Below are 15,575 nucleotides of genomic sequence, written 5' to 3'. Positions count from 1 at the left end.
GAAATTTTAAACATGTTATTTCTCCCAGAAGCTGTTAAGAAGCTGAAGATGACGTCTTGGTTGCTGGGCGACCTGATGGACGACGGCGAGGGGTTTCAACAGGTCACACGTTTTTTGTTATTTAAATCAAAACCACAAGCCGTCCACAACCATCAGACTGATTTCATATTAATTCACACTTTTTTGTTATTTCAGACAGTGAGATAAAAAGTCAAAAGACCACAACATGTTGTGAAGCCTTAATCTGAGTCCAGGTACTTAGAAGTTATCAATGAAAGTAGAGAATAACAAGAGGAATTAGAGAAGTGTCAAAACCTTCATCTGGATTGAAGACGTTTATTTAGCGTTGATTCACAGTCACTGACAGAACATTCCTTCTTTAAATAGTTGAATTTGACCACATTGATTTCATCGACTCTCTGCAGCAGCTCATCAGTTAGTAACCAACATAACAGAGTTTAAAGAAGGCACCGATCCGTGCTTCGCCTTCTACTCTCATATGCACTAAATATCCAACTTAAAGCTTGAGTTCACACTTTAGAACACACTAGCATGGCGATATGTTCATGTAAAAAACTGTCGGTGTGTGTTTGTTCATTCCGTATCCTAGAAATAAACTGGCTCCACATTTAGCCTCCTGTTTGGTTTAGGCAGCTACAACACTTTGGTTAAATGACAATTCTGTTTTGTTTTGTTTTTTAGCCAATTTGGCTCCGTCCATCTGCAGAGCAGAGATTCAGGGAAACAGCAGCTGTTTACATGAACATACAGATATGCGAGTGTTCCAAACAGCCTCTTTTCTCTTTGTGTGAGACAGTAGATTAGACTATTCTTGTGGTTGTGGGACATTGTTAGCCTCGTTTAGCCAACAGAAAATCAGATTTGTGCTGAGAAAAATCTAACTAAACTTAAATATAAGAATTTTAGAGAGAAAACACTTCATTGAAATGATCTTTTTTTCACTTTTGATTAATCTGTGAATTAGTTGCTGGATCAATCAATCAGTTTTTTGGTCTCTAAATGTCAGAAAAAGCTGAAAATACTGATCGGCATTTCCCAGAGTTTATGATGACATCTTTAAAAGTCTAATATGGAACTGGAGAATTTGATGTTTTTCTTGAAAAAAATACTCAAACCAGTTAATCAAAACTCAGTTGGCTGTTATTAGTTGACACTAATTGATTATCAGTTGCAGCTATGATGCTAAGCTAGGCTAACAATGTCCAGACTCCATTTCTGCTCATGACACACAAACATCTCAAAACCAAAATGCTCTTTGAAGGCGTCCAGTTTCCTCTGATTGGACAGAAGTGTCAATATCTGAAGCACGATGAAGCTCAGTGTCCTTCGTCAGCCTGAAACTCTGACTGGCTGCTCTGGTTACTAAGTGACTTGTACTGCACGTGATTGGCTGCTGAGAAGTCAAAGGCCTCTTCAGTGATTCCCTCTGTGTCTTTTTTCTAGTCAGACCTCTGAGACAGTCTTGGTCTCTCCTGGTTCTGCTTGTGGCAGCTTCTTCAGCGACAGCTTCGAGTTCGGAGACTCGTGCTTCTTCATGTGTTTGCGGAACAGGCGGGCGCCGCTCAGGTTCTTCTTGCAGATGTTGCAGAAGTACGGCTGGGCCTCGGAGTGCACGTCGACGTGGTAGGTGAGCTCGAGGGCGCGGCTGAAGCTCTTGTTGCACAGCGGACACTGGTAGCGGACGCCTGAGTGCGTCAGCTGGTGGCTCTTGAGTGAGCTCTGCTGCTTGAAGGTCTTCTGGCAGACGGTGCACTGGTACGGCCGGGCGTCAGTGTGCAGCAGCTTGTGGCGGCGCAGCGCGCTGGAGAAGGTGAAGCTCTTGCCGCACTCGTCGCAGGTGTAGGGACGCTCCCCGGTGTGGATCCTCTGGTGCTCCATCATGTGCGCCTGTTGCACGAAGCTTTTCTTGCAGACCGGACACTGGAACGGACGCTCGCCAGAGTGAACCCGCAGGTGTGTCTTCAGCGCAGACGCCTTTAAGCAGTTGCGGCCGCATAACTGGCAGCAGTGCTTATTTTTACCTTCGGCACTGCTGTCATCGGTCTGCTGGTCTGAGCGTCCATCTGGGTCTGTTGCAGACATGAAAAGAGACAGAAGACTGAAGTATCTGCAGGCAGAGCTTATCAGGAGGGGAGGCAAATCACAGAGGTAGAGCAGAATTGCCAAAGGTGTAAAAATAATCAGACAAGATTCAAAACTTAGCAGAGTGACACAAGTCTTATTAAATGCAGCTGCTTGCCTTTCAACAGGAACTAACCGGAGAACCCACATCACCCCAGTCCTTTCCTCTCTTCACTGGCTCAATTTTCACGTACATTTTAAAATACTGGTGCTAACTTTTAAGGCTTTACGTGACCAATCACCACGGTACATCTCCGGCCTCCTTTGTCCGTACATCCTGAATAGAGCTCTCAGGTCAGGCCAACATAAATTACTTGTTGTCCCTTGTTCCAAGTATAAAACCTGTGGTGACTGTGCTTTCCAAGCTCTCGCACTGAAACTGGGGAATCATCTTCCCCTACAGCTGAGATCAGTCGACTCCTATGAAGCTTTCATGAGGAAGATGAAAACGTTTTTACTCTGACTTTGGTTGACCAGTAACTGCTTTATTTTATTTATTGTTTTGTTGCACTGCACTTGAGCTGTTGCTCTCCTGTTTTAGCAGTTTATTACCTTTACTATTATGGTTTTTGTTTTATTGTTGTTGTAAAGCACTTTGTGATTTTGTATCTGTGAAAGGTTCGATATAAATACATATTACTTACTTACTTATTGTGAACTGATGTAAAATGACACAAAGCTTAGCATTTGCTGCCTCTCCTGGTGTGCAGCAGCTCCATCAGCCCACTGGGTAAAGTTTGAGCTGCTATAACTGATTCAGTGTTGATTCCAAATGGCCGTTGCTGTTGTTTTATAGAGCAGAGGAAATCTGAGCACATTGACTATATTGAGTGCATAAAGTGAACTCTCTCATTCTAATGTGGTTGGAACACCAGTGCTAATTTCTCTTAGTGTTTCTATTATATGTTAGCAATGTGCAAACAGACTATTCACTAATCCTTTTCTACATCTTGTGGCAGTTACATCAGCTGTTCTTAAGACTTTAATCTGAGCTGGATAATGTAGTGAACATGTGTCGAGTTTTAAAGCGCTTTTATTTCACCTTCAGACTACACCTGGAAATGTTTCTTATTTAAAGAACCGTTTGTCTGCCAAACTAACTGCAACCAAACAACCAACGTTCAGGGAAGGCAGAACAGGACAAAACTTACTGTGAGAGTCACGCTAAAGCATCAGGAACAGTTTTAAAAGTGCTGCCACAGCATGCTAAAGCAGTTTTTGAAAGTTCTTGCTGTGACCTTTAAGGAGCTTCATGGAGCAGAAACCATCTCACTGCTGAAGGCTTCAGATGAACTCAAGAAGTTAACTGGCTGGAACTGCTGAAAAGGACTCAGCAGTTCATCTACATCTGAAGGACAGCCATGGACACATTGTGGACAGAGGAGTGAAAGAACACAATGATTTTCTTTGGTGCCCCCTAAAGGTCAGAGTGAGTTCTACCTGACCAGAGGGAATACAAATCAAAGGAGCTTTTGCTGAGACGTACCAATGAATGTTGGCTTGAAGTCCTCTCCTTCTCCATCGGAGTTTATCAACCCGCTGATCTGGCCCTCCAACAGCTGGTTGCCGTGGTTACCAGGCACCGGTGTGGATTCAGTGGTAGAAAGGTCTTCTGAGTCCTGGAGGTTCACCAGATAGATGTAGTGAGACAGCATGAAGGAAGTAAACTGCACTTATAAGTTAATATTGGACATTTTCACCTTACAGAAGAAGATAAAACAGGATAATCCTTTATTAACGATACAGTGAGGAACTCTGCAGTGTTACAGTAGCAAAGGGAGTTGTACAAAAATGTAGGGACACAGTAGAAAAGTATACGCACGCACACACTGTTTATATTGTACAGATTCTGCCAAATGTCGAAATGTAGACATTGCAGACATTCTTCTGATATGTGAAAAATAATGTTATTGGAAAAACACAAAACAATCCTTCGAAAACACAAGTTTCATTTAAAATGCGCAGTTTTCTTACCTGCTCATCCAAAACTTCCTCCTCCTCCTCCACCTTCACCTGCTGAATCACACCTTCCTCCTCCTCCATTGATTCTTTCGCTTCTTTCTCAGTCTTCAAGTTTGACGATGAGTCCTGAAAAACACAAAACATCTCACCAGGTTCCAAATAGAATCCTTTTCACAGTCAGCTGTCCAGTTTTGTAGCAGAAATGACGCATTTGTTTCCTATCTGGTCTTAATCCCTTCTTCTACATTTTTGAAGCATTTTATTCTGAACAAAAACAACTTGGGTCAATGAACAGAAAGATCTTTTACCACTGATCTAAACAGACAAATATTGTGTGTACAGCGACGAAAAACTGTTGATTTGAACCCTGCATCGCTTCCCAGTACTCCTGCAGGTTACCTTGGCAGCAGGATCTGCGATGAGTCCGTCCTGGATGTGGATCTTCATGTGGCTGCGGAGCAGGGAAGGTGTCTGGAAGCTCCTGGGACAGACGCTGCAGGAATGAGGCTTGTTAGTCCTGTGCGTCTCCTCGTGGGCCCTCAGGCTGGAGGAGGTGCTGAAGACCTTTCGGCACACCGAGCAGTGGTGGAGCTTCTCCCTCATGTGCATCTTGAAGTGCTCTCTGAGCCTGGAGGGCATCGGGTAGCTTTTACCGCAGACGGAGCAGCTGTGGAGCTTCTTCGGACTGTCGTCTAAACGACAGAACCAGAAAGGAGTAAAGGACTGTGAAGAGAGGTTGTTCCTGAATGCAGCCAGATGTATGAAGTCCAGCATTTATATTAACAGATTAAAATAAAGAAATAAAGAAATAGAGTGAATCCTGAGAACCTTTGGATTTGGTGGGTTTTCAGTTTTTGTGGCGACATAAGTTTCATTCCAGTCAAGTTCATCTCCATAATTATCAATTACTTTAGCTAAATATTTAAAATTCTTAGGTAATGTCTCATAATTAATAATAATAATAATAATAATGATGTTGTTATAGGGTCTTAGCCCTAATATTCATTATAGTCAGGTTATTCTAGATCAGGGGTCCCCAAACTTAACACATAACTTTTCCCTTCTCTGGTGGGGGGCCGGGGTCAGTTTGTAACAGAAAAAGTGTGATGATCGCAGGGGTGCCTAAACGTAAACATTGTTTTCCAGAAAGCCACACATAATCAAATATTAATAACCCTTTCTGGGATCTTCACAGAAAAAAAAAAAGTCAGGAAATAAATAATAACACTACTAATGGCATAAATAACACTGTTTATGAAATAAATAATAACCAAATAACCCTCTCTGGGTTCTTCACAGAAAAAAAGTCCGTAGAACATTAATTTTCTGTTGTGCCGTGCACAATCTCAACAGGTAAAAGTTAAGCGGGCAGCCTGCCGCCTACAGAAAAAAGAAAGAAGTCCTAGAGGAAACACTGAACCTTTTGTAGGTTCCAGTAAAATGTCATGTTCTATGTGTGTGTTAGTCTCGATCGGCCAGACTGAGAAAAAAAAAAATCATAATGCGTCTCTGGTGTTGTTCAGGGGGCCGGGCCAAATGTAGAGGCGGACCGTATCCGGTCTGCAGGCCGTAGTTTGGGGATCCCTGTTCTAGATAAATAATAACAACGTAAAGTCTTAGCCCCAGTGTTCAAATTATTTCAAGCTTTGAGCTCCATCTGGAGCTTTTTAAATTGTGATTAAAGTGTAAATGCAATTCTGTGTAATTTTCTTTGGTATTGTCTGAGTCTTGTGTTGCAGCAGAATGTTCAGAGTTTCTCACCGGTCAGTGAATGCACCACCATCTCTGCTTCCTCCTCGTTTCCATCTGCCTCCTCCCTCAGACTGTTGAGCAGCTCGTCTGGTTTCTGGAACACATTATTGAAACTGAGCCGGCCGCCTTAAACTGCTGACCTCATGAAGACCATCTAATGAACTGTTTAATTTCTTTCTTCCTGTGAGCCCTTTAATTAGTAAAAATGTTATACAGCACGTTTGGACCACGCTGATACAGTGTGCCTCCATACAGACTAAACTGAATGGAAAGGACTCAGAGTGATGATGCTCACCTGGTCGCTCGGTGTAGTCATGGTGACGTTGTCATCTCCTTGCTCGCTGTGGGTCTCCTGGTGCTCCTTCAACTCTCTCAGTGTAGAGAATTGCATCTCGCAGACGTCGCACTGATACGGCCTCTCCCCAGTGTGAGATCTCATGTGCTCCTTCAGCCGCGACGATCTGGTGAACACACGGCCGCAGATGTCGCAGGTGGACAGCTGCGGTGTCTGAAAGAGACACAAAACAACCACAGCATGACAAGACAGATACACAAATGACCACAAAGATACACAAAATGACCAGGAAAAGATGAAAAAGAATTACACTAAGACAGAAAACGACCACTAAGACGTACAAAATGTCAACAAAGAGAAACAAAACAGACAAAAAAATTACAACAAAATGACCAGAAATACATGCAAAACAGCCACAAAGAAACCAAAATACCTACAAAAAGACAAAGTAACCATAAAGTCACACAACATTACCACAAAGAGACATAAAAAGAACCACATAAAAACAGAAAACAACCATAATGAGACGCAAAATGACCACAAACAGAAACAAAACCAACAGACAGAAAATGACCGTAAAGAGACAGAAAATGACCAGAAATTCATCTTTAAACATAGTGACTCCTTGCTGCAGTCCCTCACCTTGTCAGCTTCGACCATGTGGTCCTGCTCGCTGTGTTTCTGCAAGTGTTTGTTCAGGAGGCCCGGCCGGTTAAAGCTCTTGCCACACAGCGTGCAAGCGTGTGGCTTCTGACCCGTGTGCAGCCTCACATGATCCCTGAAAGATGACGGCGTGGAGAAAACCTTCTCGCAGATCGAACAGGGGTATAGGTTCTGGTCCGTGTGGGTCTTTTGGTGGTCGCCGAGCCCCGACTTGGAGGCGAAGCGTTTGGGGCACAGCGGGCAGGAGAAGGGCCGCTCTCCGGTGTGTGTCCGCTCATGCTGGATGAGATACCGCCGCTGGACGAATCCTCGGCCGCAGTGCGAGCAGCGGTGGGGTTTCTCGGCGGCATGTTGCAGTTGGTGCCTCCGCAGGCAGCCCAGCTGGGTGTAGCTGACGCCGCAGTCGGGGCAGGAGTACGGCTTCTCTCCGGTGTGCACCCGCTGGTGGACCACCACATTCACCTTCTTGGTGAAACGTTTGCCACATATGGAGCAGCTGTGCGGTTTGTAGCCGGCATGTGCGCTCATGTGATCCGACAGCCGGGACGGACGATCGAACTCGCGGCCGCATATTGAACAGCGATGACAGCTTTTTTTCTTAATTCTTCTTTGCCTTGATGCAGTGAGACTGGTGGTGTCTGGAGGAGTCTCGTCTTCTGCAGGAAAAAATACTGACATTATAAAATAGACAAAACTATAATGTACGCTGAATATACCAGCTGCTGTTCAGGTCTCAGTAAACTGATCAGTGCTCCAACAGTTAGCCTTCAACTATTTTGACAACTTAATGATCATTTTGGTCATTTTTTTCAAGTAAAATGTCACTGTTCAAAATAATTAGCAAACACTGAACTTGGCAATTTAAGCACACTGCCCTCTCTGTTGGAGTCAGTGGGAAAATTTCTAGAATGCAACAACTTTACAGAAGCAGCAACTTAGAGACAGACATTCAGATTTACATTATGACAGATTAACATCAGCCCTGCTTGTCCTCATGGATTACTTCCCTCATATATTTTGTGATTTAATGACACTAACACACTCTAAAACTTTACAGAAACCTCATTTGAGTTGTTCAATGTCTGAATGTCTTTTTATGCTTAAATTAAAAAAAAAACAAAAAAAAAAAACATACAGACAGGCTGGAACAGAGGTTATGGCCCTGAACAGTTTATTCATCTGTCATTCTGATCAGGCATTAAAAATAACACATCTGTGATCAACGTTTTAGCTCCTCCATGTGTCATCCGAGCAGCACACCACTGGACCCTCGTACATTTTGTGTGAGTGTGCAAAAAACAGACTCTGGTTACAGGATTTGTCATTGTTGATATCTCATGGAAGCTAGTTAACCAATTCATTTAGGTAAGACTGGACAACTGTGGACATAAGAAGCTTTTTCGAACAGTAGAAAGCAATGAGGTGAAGCAGAGGGAGGAAGATTTATCTGCGGCTTGATCAGTTCTCATGAGGCCACACATGAGATTTTAAACCACAGGACTTGTGTCGTGACATATTTCACTGAGCTGATATATCTGTGGTTTTCTGCTAAAATAATTCAACATCACAGTGAAATAATTGACCACTGACCGTTAGCAGGAAGCTGCTGACTGCCCTCTGCCGTTTGCGCTGTTTCCATCTTCACTTCATTCATCTTCTGATGTCCTCCTCCAGCCCTCTGAAATAAACACAAGGATGCAGTCAGATATCAGTTTGTCCTGCTCTGCCATTACTCATTTTAACTGGAAGCCTGATTTTTAGCACAGGTCAAAGCTACAGCTGCAAAAAGTAGTCAGTTAATTATTAAATTAATCTCCAACTACTTTGAACATCGACTAATCTGCTTGATTGTGATTTTATTATCTGGTTACATTCTGTGATTCCTGCTTCTTAAATATCTAAGATATTCATTTTTTGTAATGTTTTCCCTCCTCTATGATTGCAAAGATTGCAGACTGGATGTTTGCTGTGGCTGTTGTTCTTACTATCACGTTATGATACATTACCGTTAATTAGCTGGGCGTGTTAAACATCGATCCAGACAATCAAAGCTGAGCAGCGCCGTTACATTTAATATTAGCATTAATTAGCTCAAACTGGTAGCACTTTGCGTGCTAATTTCGAACTACAAAAAGACACACACGTACCGTTAACGTACTTTTCGTAGATATGAAGCACAAAGACGACAGAGAAGCATGGAAAAGCCTTTTTTGTCTAAAAAAAATATCCCCCGACAGCAGCCGGCGTTGGACTAAAGCAGTGGCTAACTAATGCTAATTAGTTCCGTGGGAGGTGTCTCCGTCCGTGCGGAGGTCTGGGAGCTCAGCTCCGCTGGAGTCCGCCTCTGTCAGGTAACATGATGGAGGACAAAGCTCCAAGCAACCTGTCAGGAGAAATCAGCTGAAGGCGAAGAATCCAAAACACAACTTTTACTCCAACAGGACGCCAGTGAATCCCACCTCAAACGAACATGGCGCACGCGTCTCCTTCGCTCATTCCATGCGCGCAGAACAGCGCTCATTGCTGCCGCCGCCGGGACTACAACAACACTGCAGCAGGAGGAGCAACAGGGAACTGCAGTTCATCTGAAGGTCAGGAGGAAAAACTATTTTCCGTTATTTTATGGTTTTGAAATTTATACAATCCTATATCCTTTTTTATATTCTAGTTACATTACACAATTTAATATTGTGAATTACAACTTAACTGTGCAATCTCTAATCTACCAAATCTCTTATTTTTAGATTTTAACTACCCATCTCTTACTGTTGTATTCAATCTTCTTTATAGTCCGTAACTCAACAATATTCTTTCGCAACATTTTAAATAATTAATAATTTTACTGAAATTATTTGATGTACATTTCATTTTTTGTTATTTTATTTCCTTTATCTTTTAACTGTCCATCTCTTAAGTCATTTCATACGATTGTTTTTGTTCTGATGTGCATTACTCCACAATATTTTAGTAGCATTTTACTACTGTACTGTAATCGATTTAATTTGTTTTTGATCACAACTGAAATTAGGTCATGCTACAGAGTGAAGGTTTTACAGCCAACTTTCAGATTTAAATGTAAAGCTGAAATGAACACAAGAAAACGAACCCAGCAACCCTCAGAGGGACTTCAAGCAGCGCAAACTGAAATATTACATAACTTAAAAAGTGCTCATTCAACTAGAATTACCTGCAAACTAAAAAAAAAATCAGGACTGTTAACAATTTTAAAGAATGAAAGAAAACCATTATGTATTACATTTTAGTTAAGATGATGAAGGAAATCAGGCACAAACACTCAAGTTTGACTTGGAAATCGATAAAACACATCCATAGACATTTATCAATTATTTTATTGTTAATTTGTTGTAGTTCTATTCTTGTCTTACTGCTATTTTTTATCCTGGTGTGAAAAATGCAGCAGAAATAACACTTCAATCATGAATAAAACTGACTGTGAGCCTGGTGTTTTCACCAAACATCACAGTTGACGCTGAAATCCTGCAGCAGCTTCGGCATCGAGCCTCAAACCAGAATATCGGAGGTGATGAACTGATGAACATGGAGTCGGCAACACATTTACACCACATGATCAGGTGTCCACGATGGTCCAATAAAACTCTGACTTCACAGCAGACATTTAGGAGTGAACACATTTATTCCCAACAGTCAGTCCATCACTGCTTCTTCTTCACCACATGAGCACAGTCATATTTGCCTCTGACCACGGTGAGTTTGACTCCGGGCAGGTCCTGCGTCCGGCCGCCCTGCACCAGCACCACGTTGTGCTCCTGCAGGTTGTGTCCCTCTCCGGGGATGAACACCACCGCCTCCTTCCCGTTGGACAGCCGCACCCGAGCGCACTTCCTGTTGGCCGAGTTGGGCTTCTTGGGCTTTCTGATCATCGTCTTCAGGATCACCGCCTTCAGCTGGGGGCAGCCGAACGTGGCGCCCACAGGTTTAGGGGCCGGTTTGGGCTTCCCCTGGCGGTGCATCTGGTTGAGGGTGGCCATCGTCCTGGAGAGGAGGGGGCCCGTCCACACAGAGGCCTGCTGGGACGCTGCAGAGATAGAGACGTAATAAAAAATGAATAGATTTGAATTGAGTGGAAATTCTCAAACAGCAGCCCAGTTAATAGAAACTCAACACTCTAACAGTTTGTTTTGATGAATCCAGTTTTATTCATTTCCACAGCTGGTGTCAACTCAGGCATTCCACTTTCATTTTTTTAGTTTGTGTATTTTTTACAGTGACAGCACACAATTAAAAGTAATTGCATCAGAGTTAGCTTGCAGCTAATTAGCATCTGTTGTCTCTGAGCCGGTGCAGAAAAAGAAAACAACCACAGAGCAATAAATGCATTAAAAAAAGTGAGATAAAGTAGAAAAGCATTCAGAGAGCACAGTACTCTGTCAAGGCTGCTCAGTCATGTCATTTCCAACAGCTGAAATCTTCAGACTATATCCAGACTATAAGCCGCATCACTGCCAAAATCTAATCAGTTGTGTCATTTCTGACCTTCCCTGAAAATTTCATCCAAATCCGTTAGTCCGTTTTTGAGAAATGTTGCACACAGACAAACCAATGTCAATCGTCATAAGTCCTTGGCATGGGAATAACCTTCGTCAAAAATAAAATAAAAGTCAAAATTTGGTCAATCATGAGATTGGCTTTTTTTTTACCTTTTGTTGACTATATTTGAAAGACAGGAAACGAGAGACAGCCACGGAAGCAGGGAGAAGAATGGGGGAAGACATGCAGTAGAGGGCCGCTGGAATCACACCCAGGCCGCTGCGTTCATATGGGTCACTCGCTCAAGCAGTCGAACAATCTGAACCATGAAATTGGCTTTTTATCCACACACACACACACACGCTATCATCTTACAATGAAAGTCAGTATTTTCTTCAGATTCTACATATTAACCATAAAAACCTGCCAAAATGACACCATGAGCTCGAAACTGCAAGAACAGAAAGAATCATCAGATTTCTAACTTTCAAACTGTCCTTGAAGGTATCGTGACATTCCAATAGAAAAATGTACCAAATCGAAGTTTAAAATTGTGATTTTCATTTAAATTGCTTTACTCTACTTTTTTATTTCAAGCATTTGCCAAAAACTAAGCTGCTGTTGCTTTGTAGCTAAAAAATTTTTTTCCAAACCATGTTATATTTCTATTATAACCAAGTGAACTATGTGGACTTTAGGGTCATCTAATACACTTTTAACACCAAAAAAATAATTTACTAAAGCTCCCTTCAGATATGCGACATGGATTCATCGATCCGTTAAAGTCTGTCAGTGAGACCCTTTCACACACAGGTCACTTTTCCATTAACGTTCCTCACTGCTGCGCACACACATAGAGACAGACAGCTGTAGAACACCGCAGTATGCATTTGAAATTAAGTCAATACATTTGAATTCCAGAATGTTGTTATTTAAGTTCCAGAATGCTGTGATTTGAATCTCAGAATGTTATGGTGTGAATTCTGGAATGCTGTGAATAGAATAGAATAGAATAGAATAGAATAGAATAGAATAGAAAAGAATAGCTTTAATTTACACTCCAAATTTTCATGGCTGCATTCACACAGACCACCCACATTGCTGCAGAGCGCCGCAACACGCAAGCAATATTTGTCATTTATGCAAAAATAGTCAATATATTAGAATTTTGGAATGTCATGATTTGAATTTCAGTTTATTTCTGATTTCTTAAACAGTAAAGCCGAAAGTTTAAGACTCAATCTGAGGACCAGTGCCATGTGACAAAATATCAAAGTATACTTATAAACGATGACTTTGTGTGACAGCTCGGCCATCTGAGGTAAAGAAATGTTCACTGATCAACTCATGATAATGTGGACAAAGTCATAATCAAAGCAATCAAAGAAAAATCAACACAAAATACAGCGACCCAGCTCAGCCTCTCGTTCTCCCACAAACAATGAAAAAGTCAAGAAAAGTGAACAGGTGAGTATATTCACTTAATTATCCCCGCCCATTCAACCCATTGTCCCTCTATTCAATATGATCACAAAAAAATAATATCATAACCAAATAAACAATAACAACAATCTCTCTCTCTCTCTCTCTCTCTCTCTCTCTCTGTGGATCCTACCGCTGTCTGATGTTGCAGATTTGTAATAAACTACAAAGAAATAGTCCTACACGGCTGGAAACTAAACTGTCATTCTATGTGTGATACTCCACCCGCCTAATATGAAGACATGTAGCTATGCAGCGTGACCGACCGTAATGAAAATAAAACATCTAGCTTATAGATAATGATATAATACTAGGTTATTGACTGCGTAAACTCACCCTGAAACAGTGATGCCAGCATTGGTCTGAGGCTCCACAACGAAGACATTCCTGAAATTAAAGACAAAACTCTTTAACATCTGCTGATTTTATCAACTCAAGCAATAGTTTAGATTAATTTCCAACAACCACAGTGGTCACTAACCAACTTTTTCTTCACTGAATGACCAGTTGATTGTTTGCTAGATGTCTTGATTAGTTGTTTGGTTTCCAAGATGCCAGAAAATGAAGAAAAATGTTCTAAAATGTCTTGCTTTGTCAACAGATATTCAGTTTTGTGGTAGGGGAGAAACGAAACAAGAAAAAATGTTTAGATTTAAGAAGTTGCAATCACAGAATTAAGGCACTCAAACTGATTAATCAAATAGCAAAATAGTTGCTAATAATGATTTAATTGCTGATAAATAACTGAAAAATCAGTGCAGATTATTAACAGATGAGTTATTGTCAAAACAGATTGGCTGCACATATCTAAAGTATTCAGGTAGTTTAACTCATCCTGGCAGTTTCCTACTTTTCTCTTCCACTACACAACTTTTTTTAGAGAAAAAAATGTTACTTTTTTATACACCTCACAGTATTTAAGGTTTAATCACGTCATTTAATCTGAACTGTAATGTACTGATTTCTGAAAAAGTATGTGTGTGTGTGTGTGTGTGGGGGGGGGGGGGCAATGAAGTCTAAGAAGAATATTCAAGACTGATTTCAGTGATGGAAACTAACAAAATACATTTACTTTAGTACTGTACTTAAGTTTGAGGTACTTCTACTTTGCTCGAGCATTTCCATTTTCTACTACTTTATACTTCTGCTCCACTACATTTACCTGATCACTGTGGTTACTTGGCAGATTTAAAACAACAAAATATCATTTTAAAAATACACAGAAACACAAGCATACCATATATAAAAATCGTGATTTATATCGCATTAATACACAAAATCTGATTGTCTTTTTGCAGCTTTAATACATTCTGCTGACGCTTTTGGGACCTATAGTGGACGTGGATAATACAGAAAATGACTTGAAATTAAATGTCCTGCTGTAACACTATTATGCCGAATAAAACAGTAACCCCCGTTGATATTTATGATGCTTTAACTGAACCCGATTCCTTCTCCAGGTCTTTCTGAGAAGTGAGAAACTCTTAAATCATGGATTTTTCGAACGAAGTCTGGTGATGAGTCGGTTCATCTACTTACAACAGTGTCGAGTTTAAATACATGTAGCTGCTGTTCAACTCAGTGAGAGTTTAGTTAAATTAAGCTGACTGTAAATTAAAAGTTCAACTATTAGACTGACAGCTAACGCTAGCTAGCTCACAGAGGTTACCTGTAGTTTCAGCACTTTACTCACCCGCAGAATGACTTCCGGATCAACACTCAGCTCTGTCAGATGACCGGGGGATATCCGGTTTATTAAATACGAATCTATAATCAGTCAATTTTCGCCTTTTCTATTTCATTTAAAGTAAAAATCGGTGAAGGACGTAGCATCAGAGCTCGAGGTGCTTCAGCGCAGTGAACCGGAAGTTCTTCCTCAGCGAGCACGTTTCTGAATTTTCAGAGGAAGACGCTAGCTCTTCAAAATAAGAGCAATGCGTCAATTAAAAGTACATTGTAAAACTGATTAAAATGATATGAACGTTATTTTACGTGTTTGGACTAAAATCACAACGTCGAAGGTTTTAATTTTGATAATGTTTTGTGATTTTTGTCATGCACATTTCTCAGATTTGCTGTTTGATTCTGCGGATTCGGAAACCAGAACTTTATTAACAAGAACTAAAAAGACAAACGGCTATGTAAGAGAAAAGATTTGCATTTATTCCTGAAAAAACACTTATAGATGTGCTACAAAAACCAAACACTGAGCTTATTTCAATGATTTTCAATTTATTTTTTATTATATATATATATATATATATATATATATATATGGTTTTGAGGTATAAACAAAATGTTATCAGTCTATTCCAATAGAAATAATATTTCTGGAATGTTTGTGCAGCACAAATGGGATGTTGTTGCATTGTTGCAGCATTTAATAATGATAGTAAAATATATTTATCAGGAGAATACATCAATTACAACTTAGTAATTATTAAGAAATTAACTTTCAATTTCCCAGAATGGTCAGTAACATTTTACTGTCACATATTTTTATTTGTTTACTGTAATGTGATTACAAATATTATTATCATTATTGTTATTATTATTGGATTTTGTCTGTCTGTTTGGTTATAGAAGCTGGAAGGTGATTTCCAGATTTGCTCTTTAAATTAAGAAACAACCTTTAATGCAATTAAATACGCATAAAGCAGATTTAGATGTTTACAAATACTTATTAGGGTCTCCATGCAGGCTGACTGTCTCATAAACAACAGGAGCCTACTTGTTAAATAATGTAATAAATGGTATCAAGGTTCAAAAG

General features: G+C 40.7%; 2 protein-coding genes across 4 annotated transcripts; both read right to left on the bottom strand.

Moving 5' to 3' along the window:
* Nucleotides 1-320: 320 nt before the first annotated feature.
* Nucleotides 321-9,335, bottom strand: LOC110951238 (zinc finger protein 271-like). 2 transcript variants are annotated; one of them, XM_022194211.2, is made up of 9 exons: nt 8,973-9,335; nt 8,405-8,492; nt 6,794-7,470; nt 6,152-6,364; nt 5,866-5,950; nt 4,504-4,796; nt 4,117-4,230; nt 3,629-3,761; nt 321-2,090 (listed from the first exon to the last, which is right to left on the bottom strand). In XM_022194211.2, exons 1-9 carry the CDS (start codon nt 9,009-9,011, stop codon nt 1,465-1,467), a joined length of 2,268 nt encoding a protein of 755 aa, XP_022049903.1. In that variant the 5' UTR covers nt 9,012-9,335; the 3' UTR covers nt 321-1,464. The 2 variants fall into 2 exon arrangements, with proteins under 2 accessions (XP_022049903.1, XP_022049904.1); XM_022194212.2 differs by having other exon boundaries at nt 8,962-9,334.
* Nucleotides 9,336-10,146: 811 nt separating this feature from the next.
* Nucleotides 10,147-14,693, bottom strand: mrps12 (mitochondrial ribosomal protein S12). 2 transcript variants are annotated; one of them, XM_051956924.1, is made up of 4 exons: nt 14,499-14,693; nt 13,287-13,394; nt 13,142-13,192; nt 10,147-10,871 (listed from the first exon to the last, which is right to left on the bottom strand). In XM_051956924.1, exons 3-4 carry the CDS (start codon nt 13,188-13,190, stop codon nt 10,489-10,491), a joined length of 432 nt encoding a protein of 143 aa, XP_051812884.1. In that variant the 5' UTR covers nt 13,191-13,192; nt 13,287-13,394; nt 14,499-14,693; the 3' UTR covers nt 10,147-10,488. The 2 variants fall into 2 exon arrangements, with proteins under 2 accessions (XP_051812884.1, XP_022049905.1); XM_022194213.2 differs by lacking the exon at nt 13,287-13,394 and having other exon boundaries at nt 14,499-14,692.
* Nucleotides 14,694-15,575: the final 882 nt, after the last annotated feature.

The sequence above is a fragment of the Acanthochromis polyacanthus genome, chromosome 12 (assembly GCF_021347895.1).
Source record: "Acanthochromis polyacanthus isolate Apoly-LR-REF ecotype Palm Island chromosome 12, KAUST_Apoly_ChrSc, whole genome shotgun sequence".
Lineage (NCBI taxonomy): Eukaryota > Metazoa > Chordata > Actinopteri > Pomacentridae > Acanthochromis > Acanthochromis polyacanthus.
The sequence above is the reverse complement of the archived record's forward strand: the minus strand, read 5'-3'. Positions and strand labels throughout refer to the sequence as shown.

Excerpts from the sequence above, each read along its gene's own strand:
- LOC110951238 (XM_022194211.2), bottom strand. The coding sequence starts at position 9,011 with ATGCTTCTCTGTCGTCTTTGTGCTTCATATCTACGAAAA. Across the intron at positions 8,493-8,972 it reads GTGCTTCATATCTACGAAAA|AGGGCTGGAGGAGGACATCA; the intron begins GTACGTTAACGG and ends TGTTTATTTCAG. Across the intron at positions 4,231-4,503 it reads TCGCAGATCCTGCTGCCAAG|GACTCATCGTCAAACTTGAA; the intron begins GTAACCTGCAGG and ends TGTGTTTTTCAG.
- mrps12 (XM_051956924.1), bottom strand. The coding sequence starts at position 13,190 with ATGTCTTCGTTGTGGAGCCTCAGACCAATGCTGGCATCACTGTTTCAG. Across the intron at positions 10,872-13,141 it reads GCTGGCATCACTGTTTCAGG|CGTCCCAGCAGGCCTCTGTG; the intron begins GTGAGTTTACGC and ends CTATCTCTGCAG.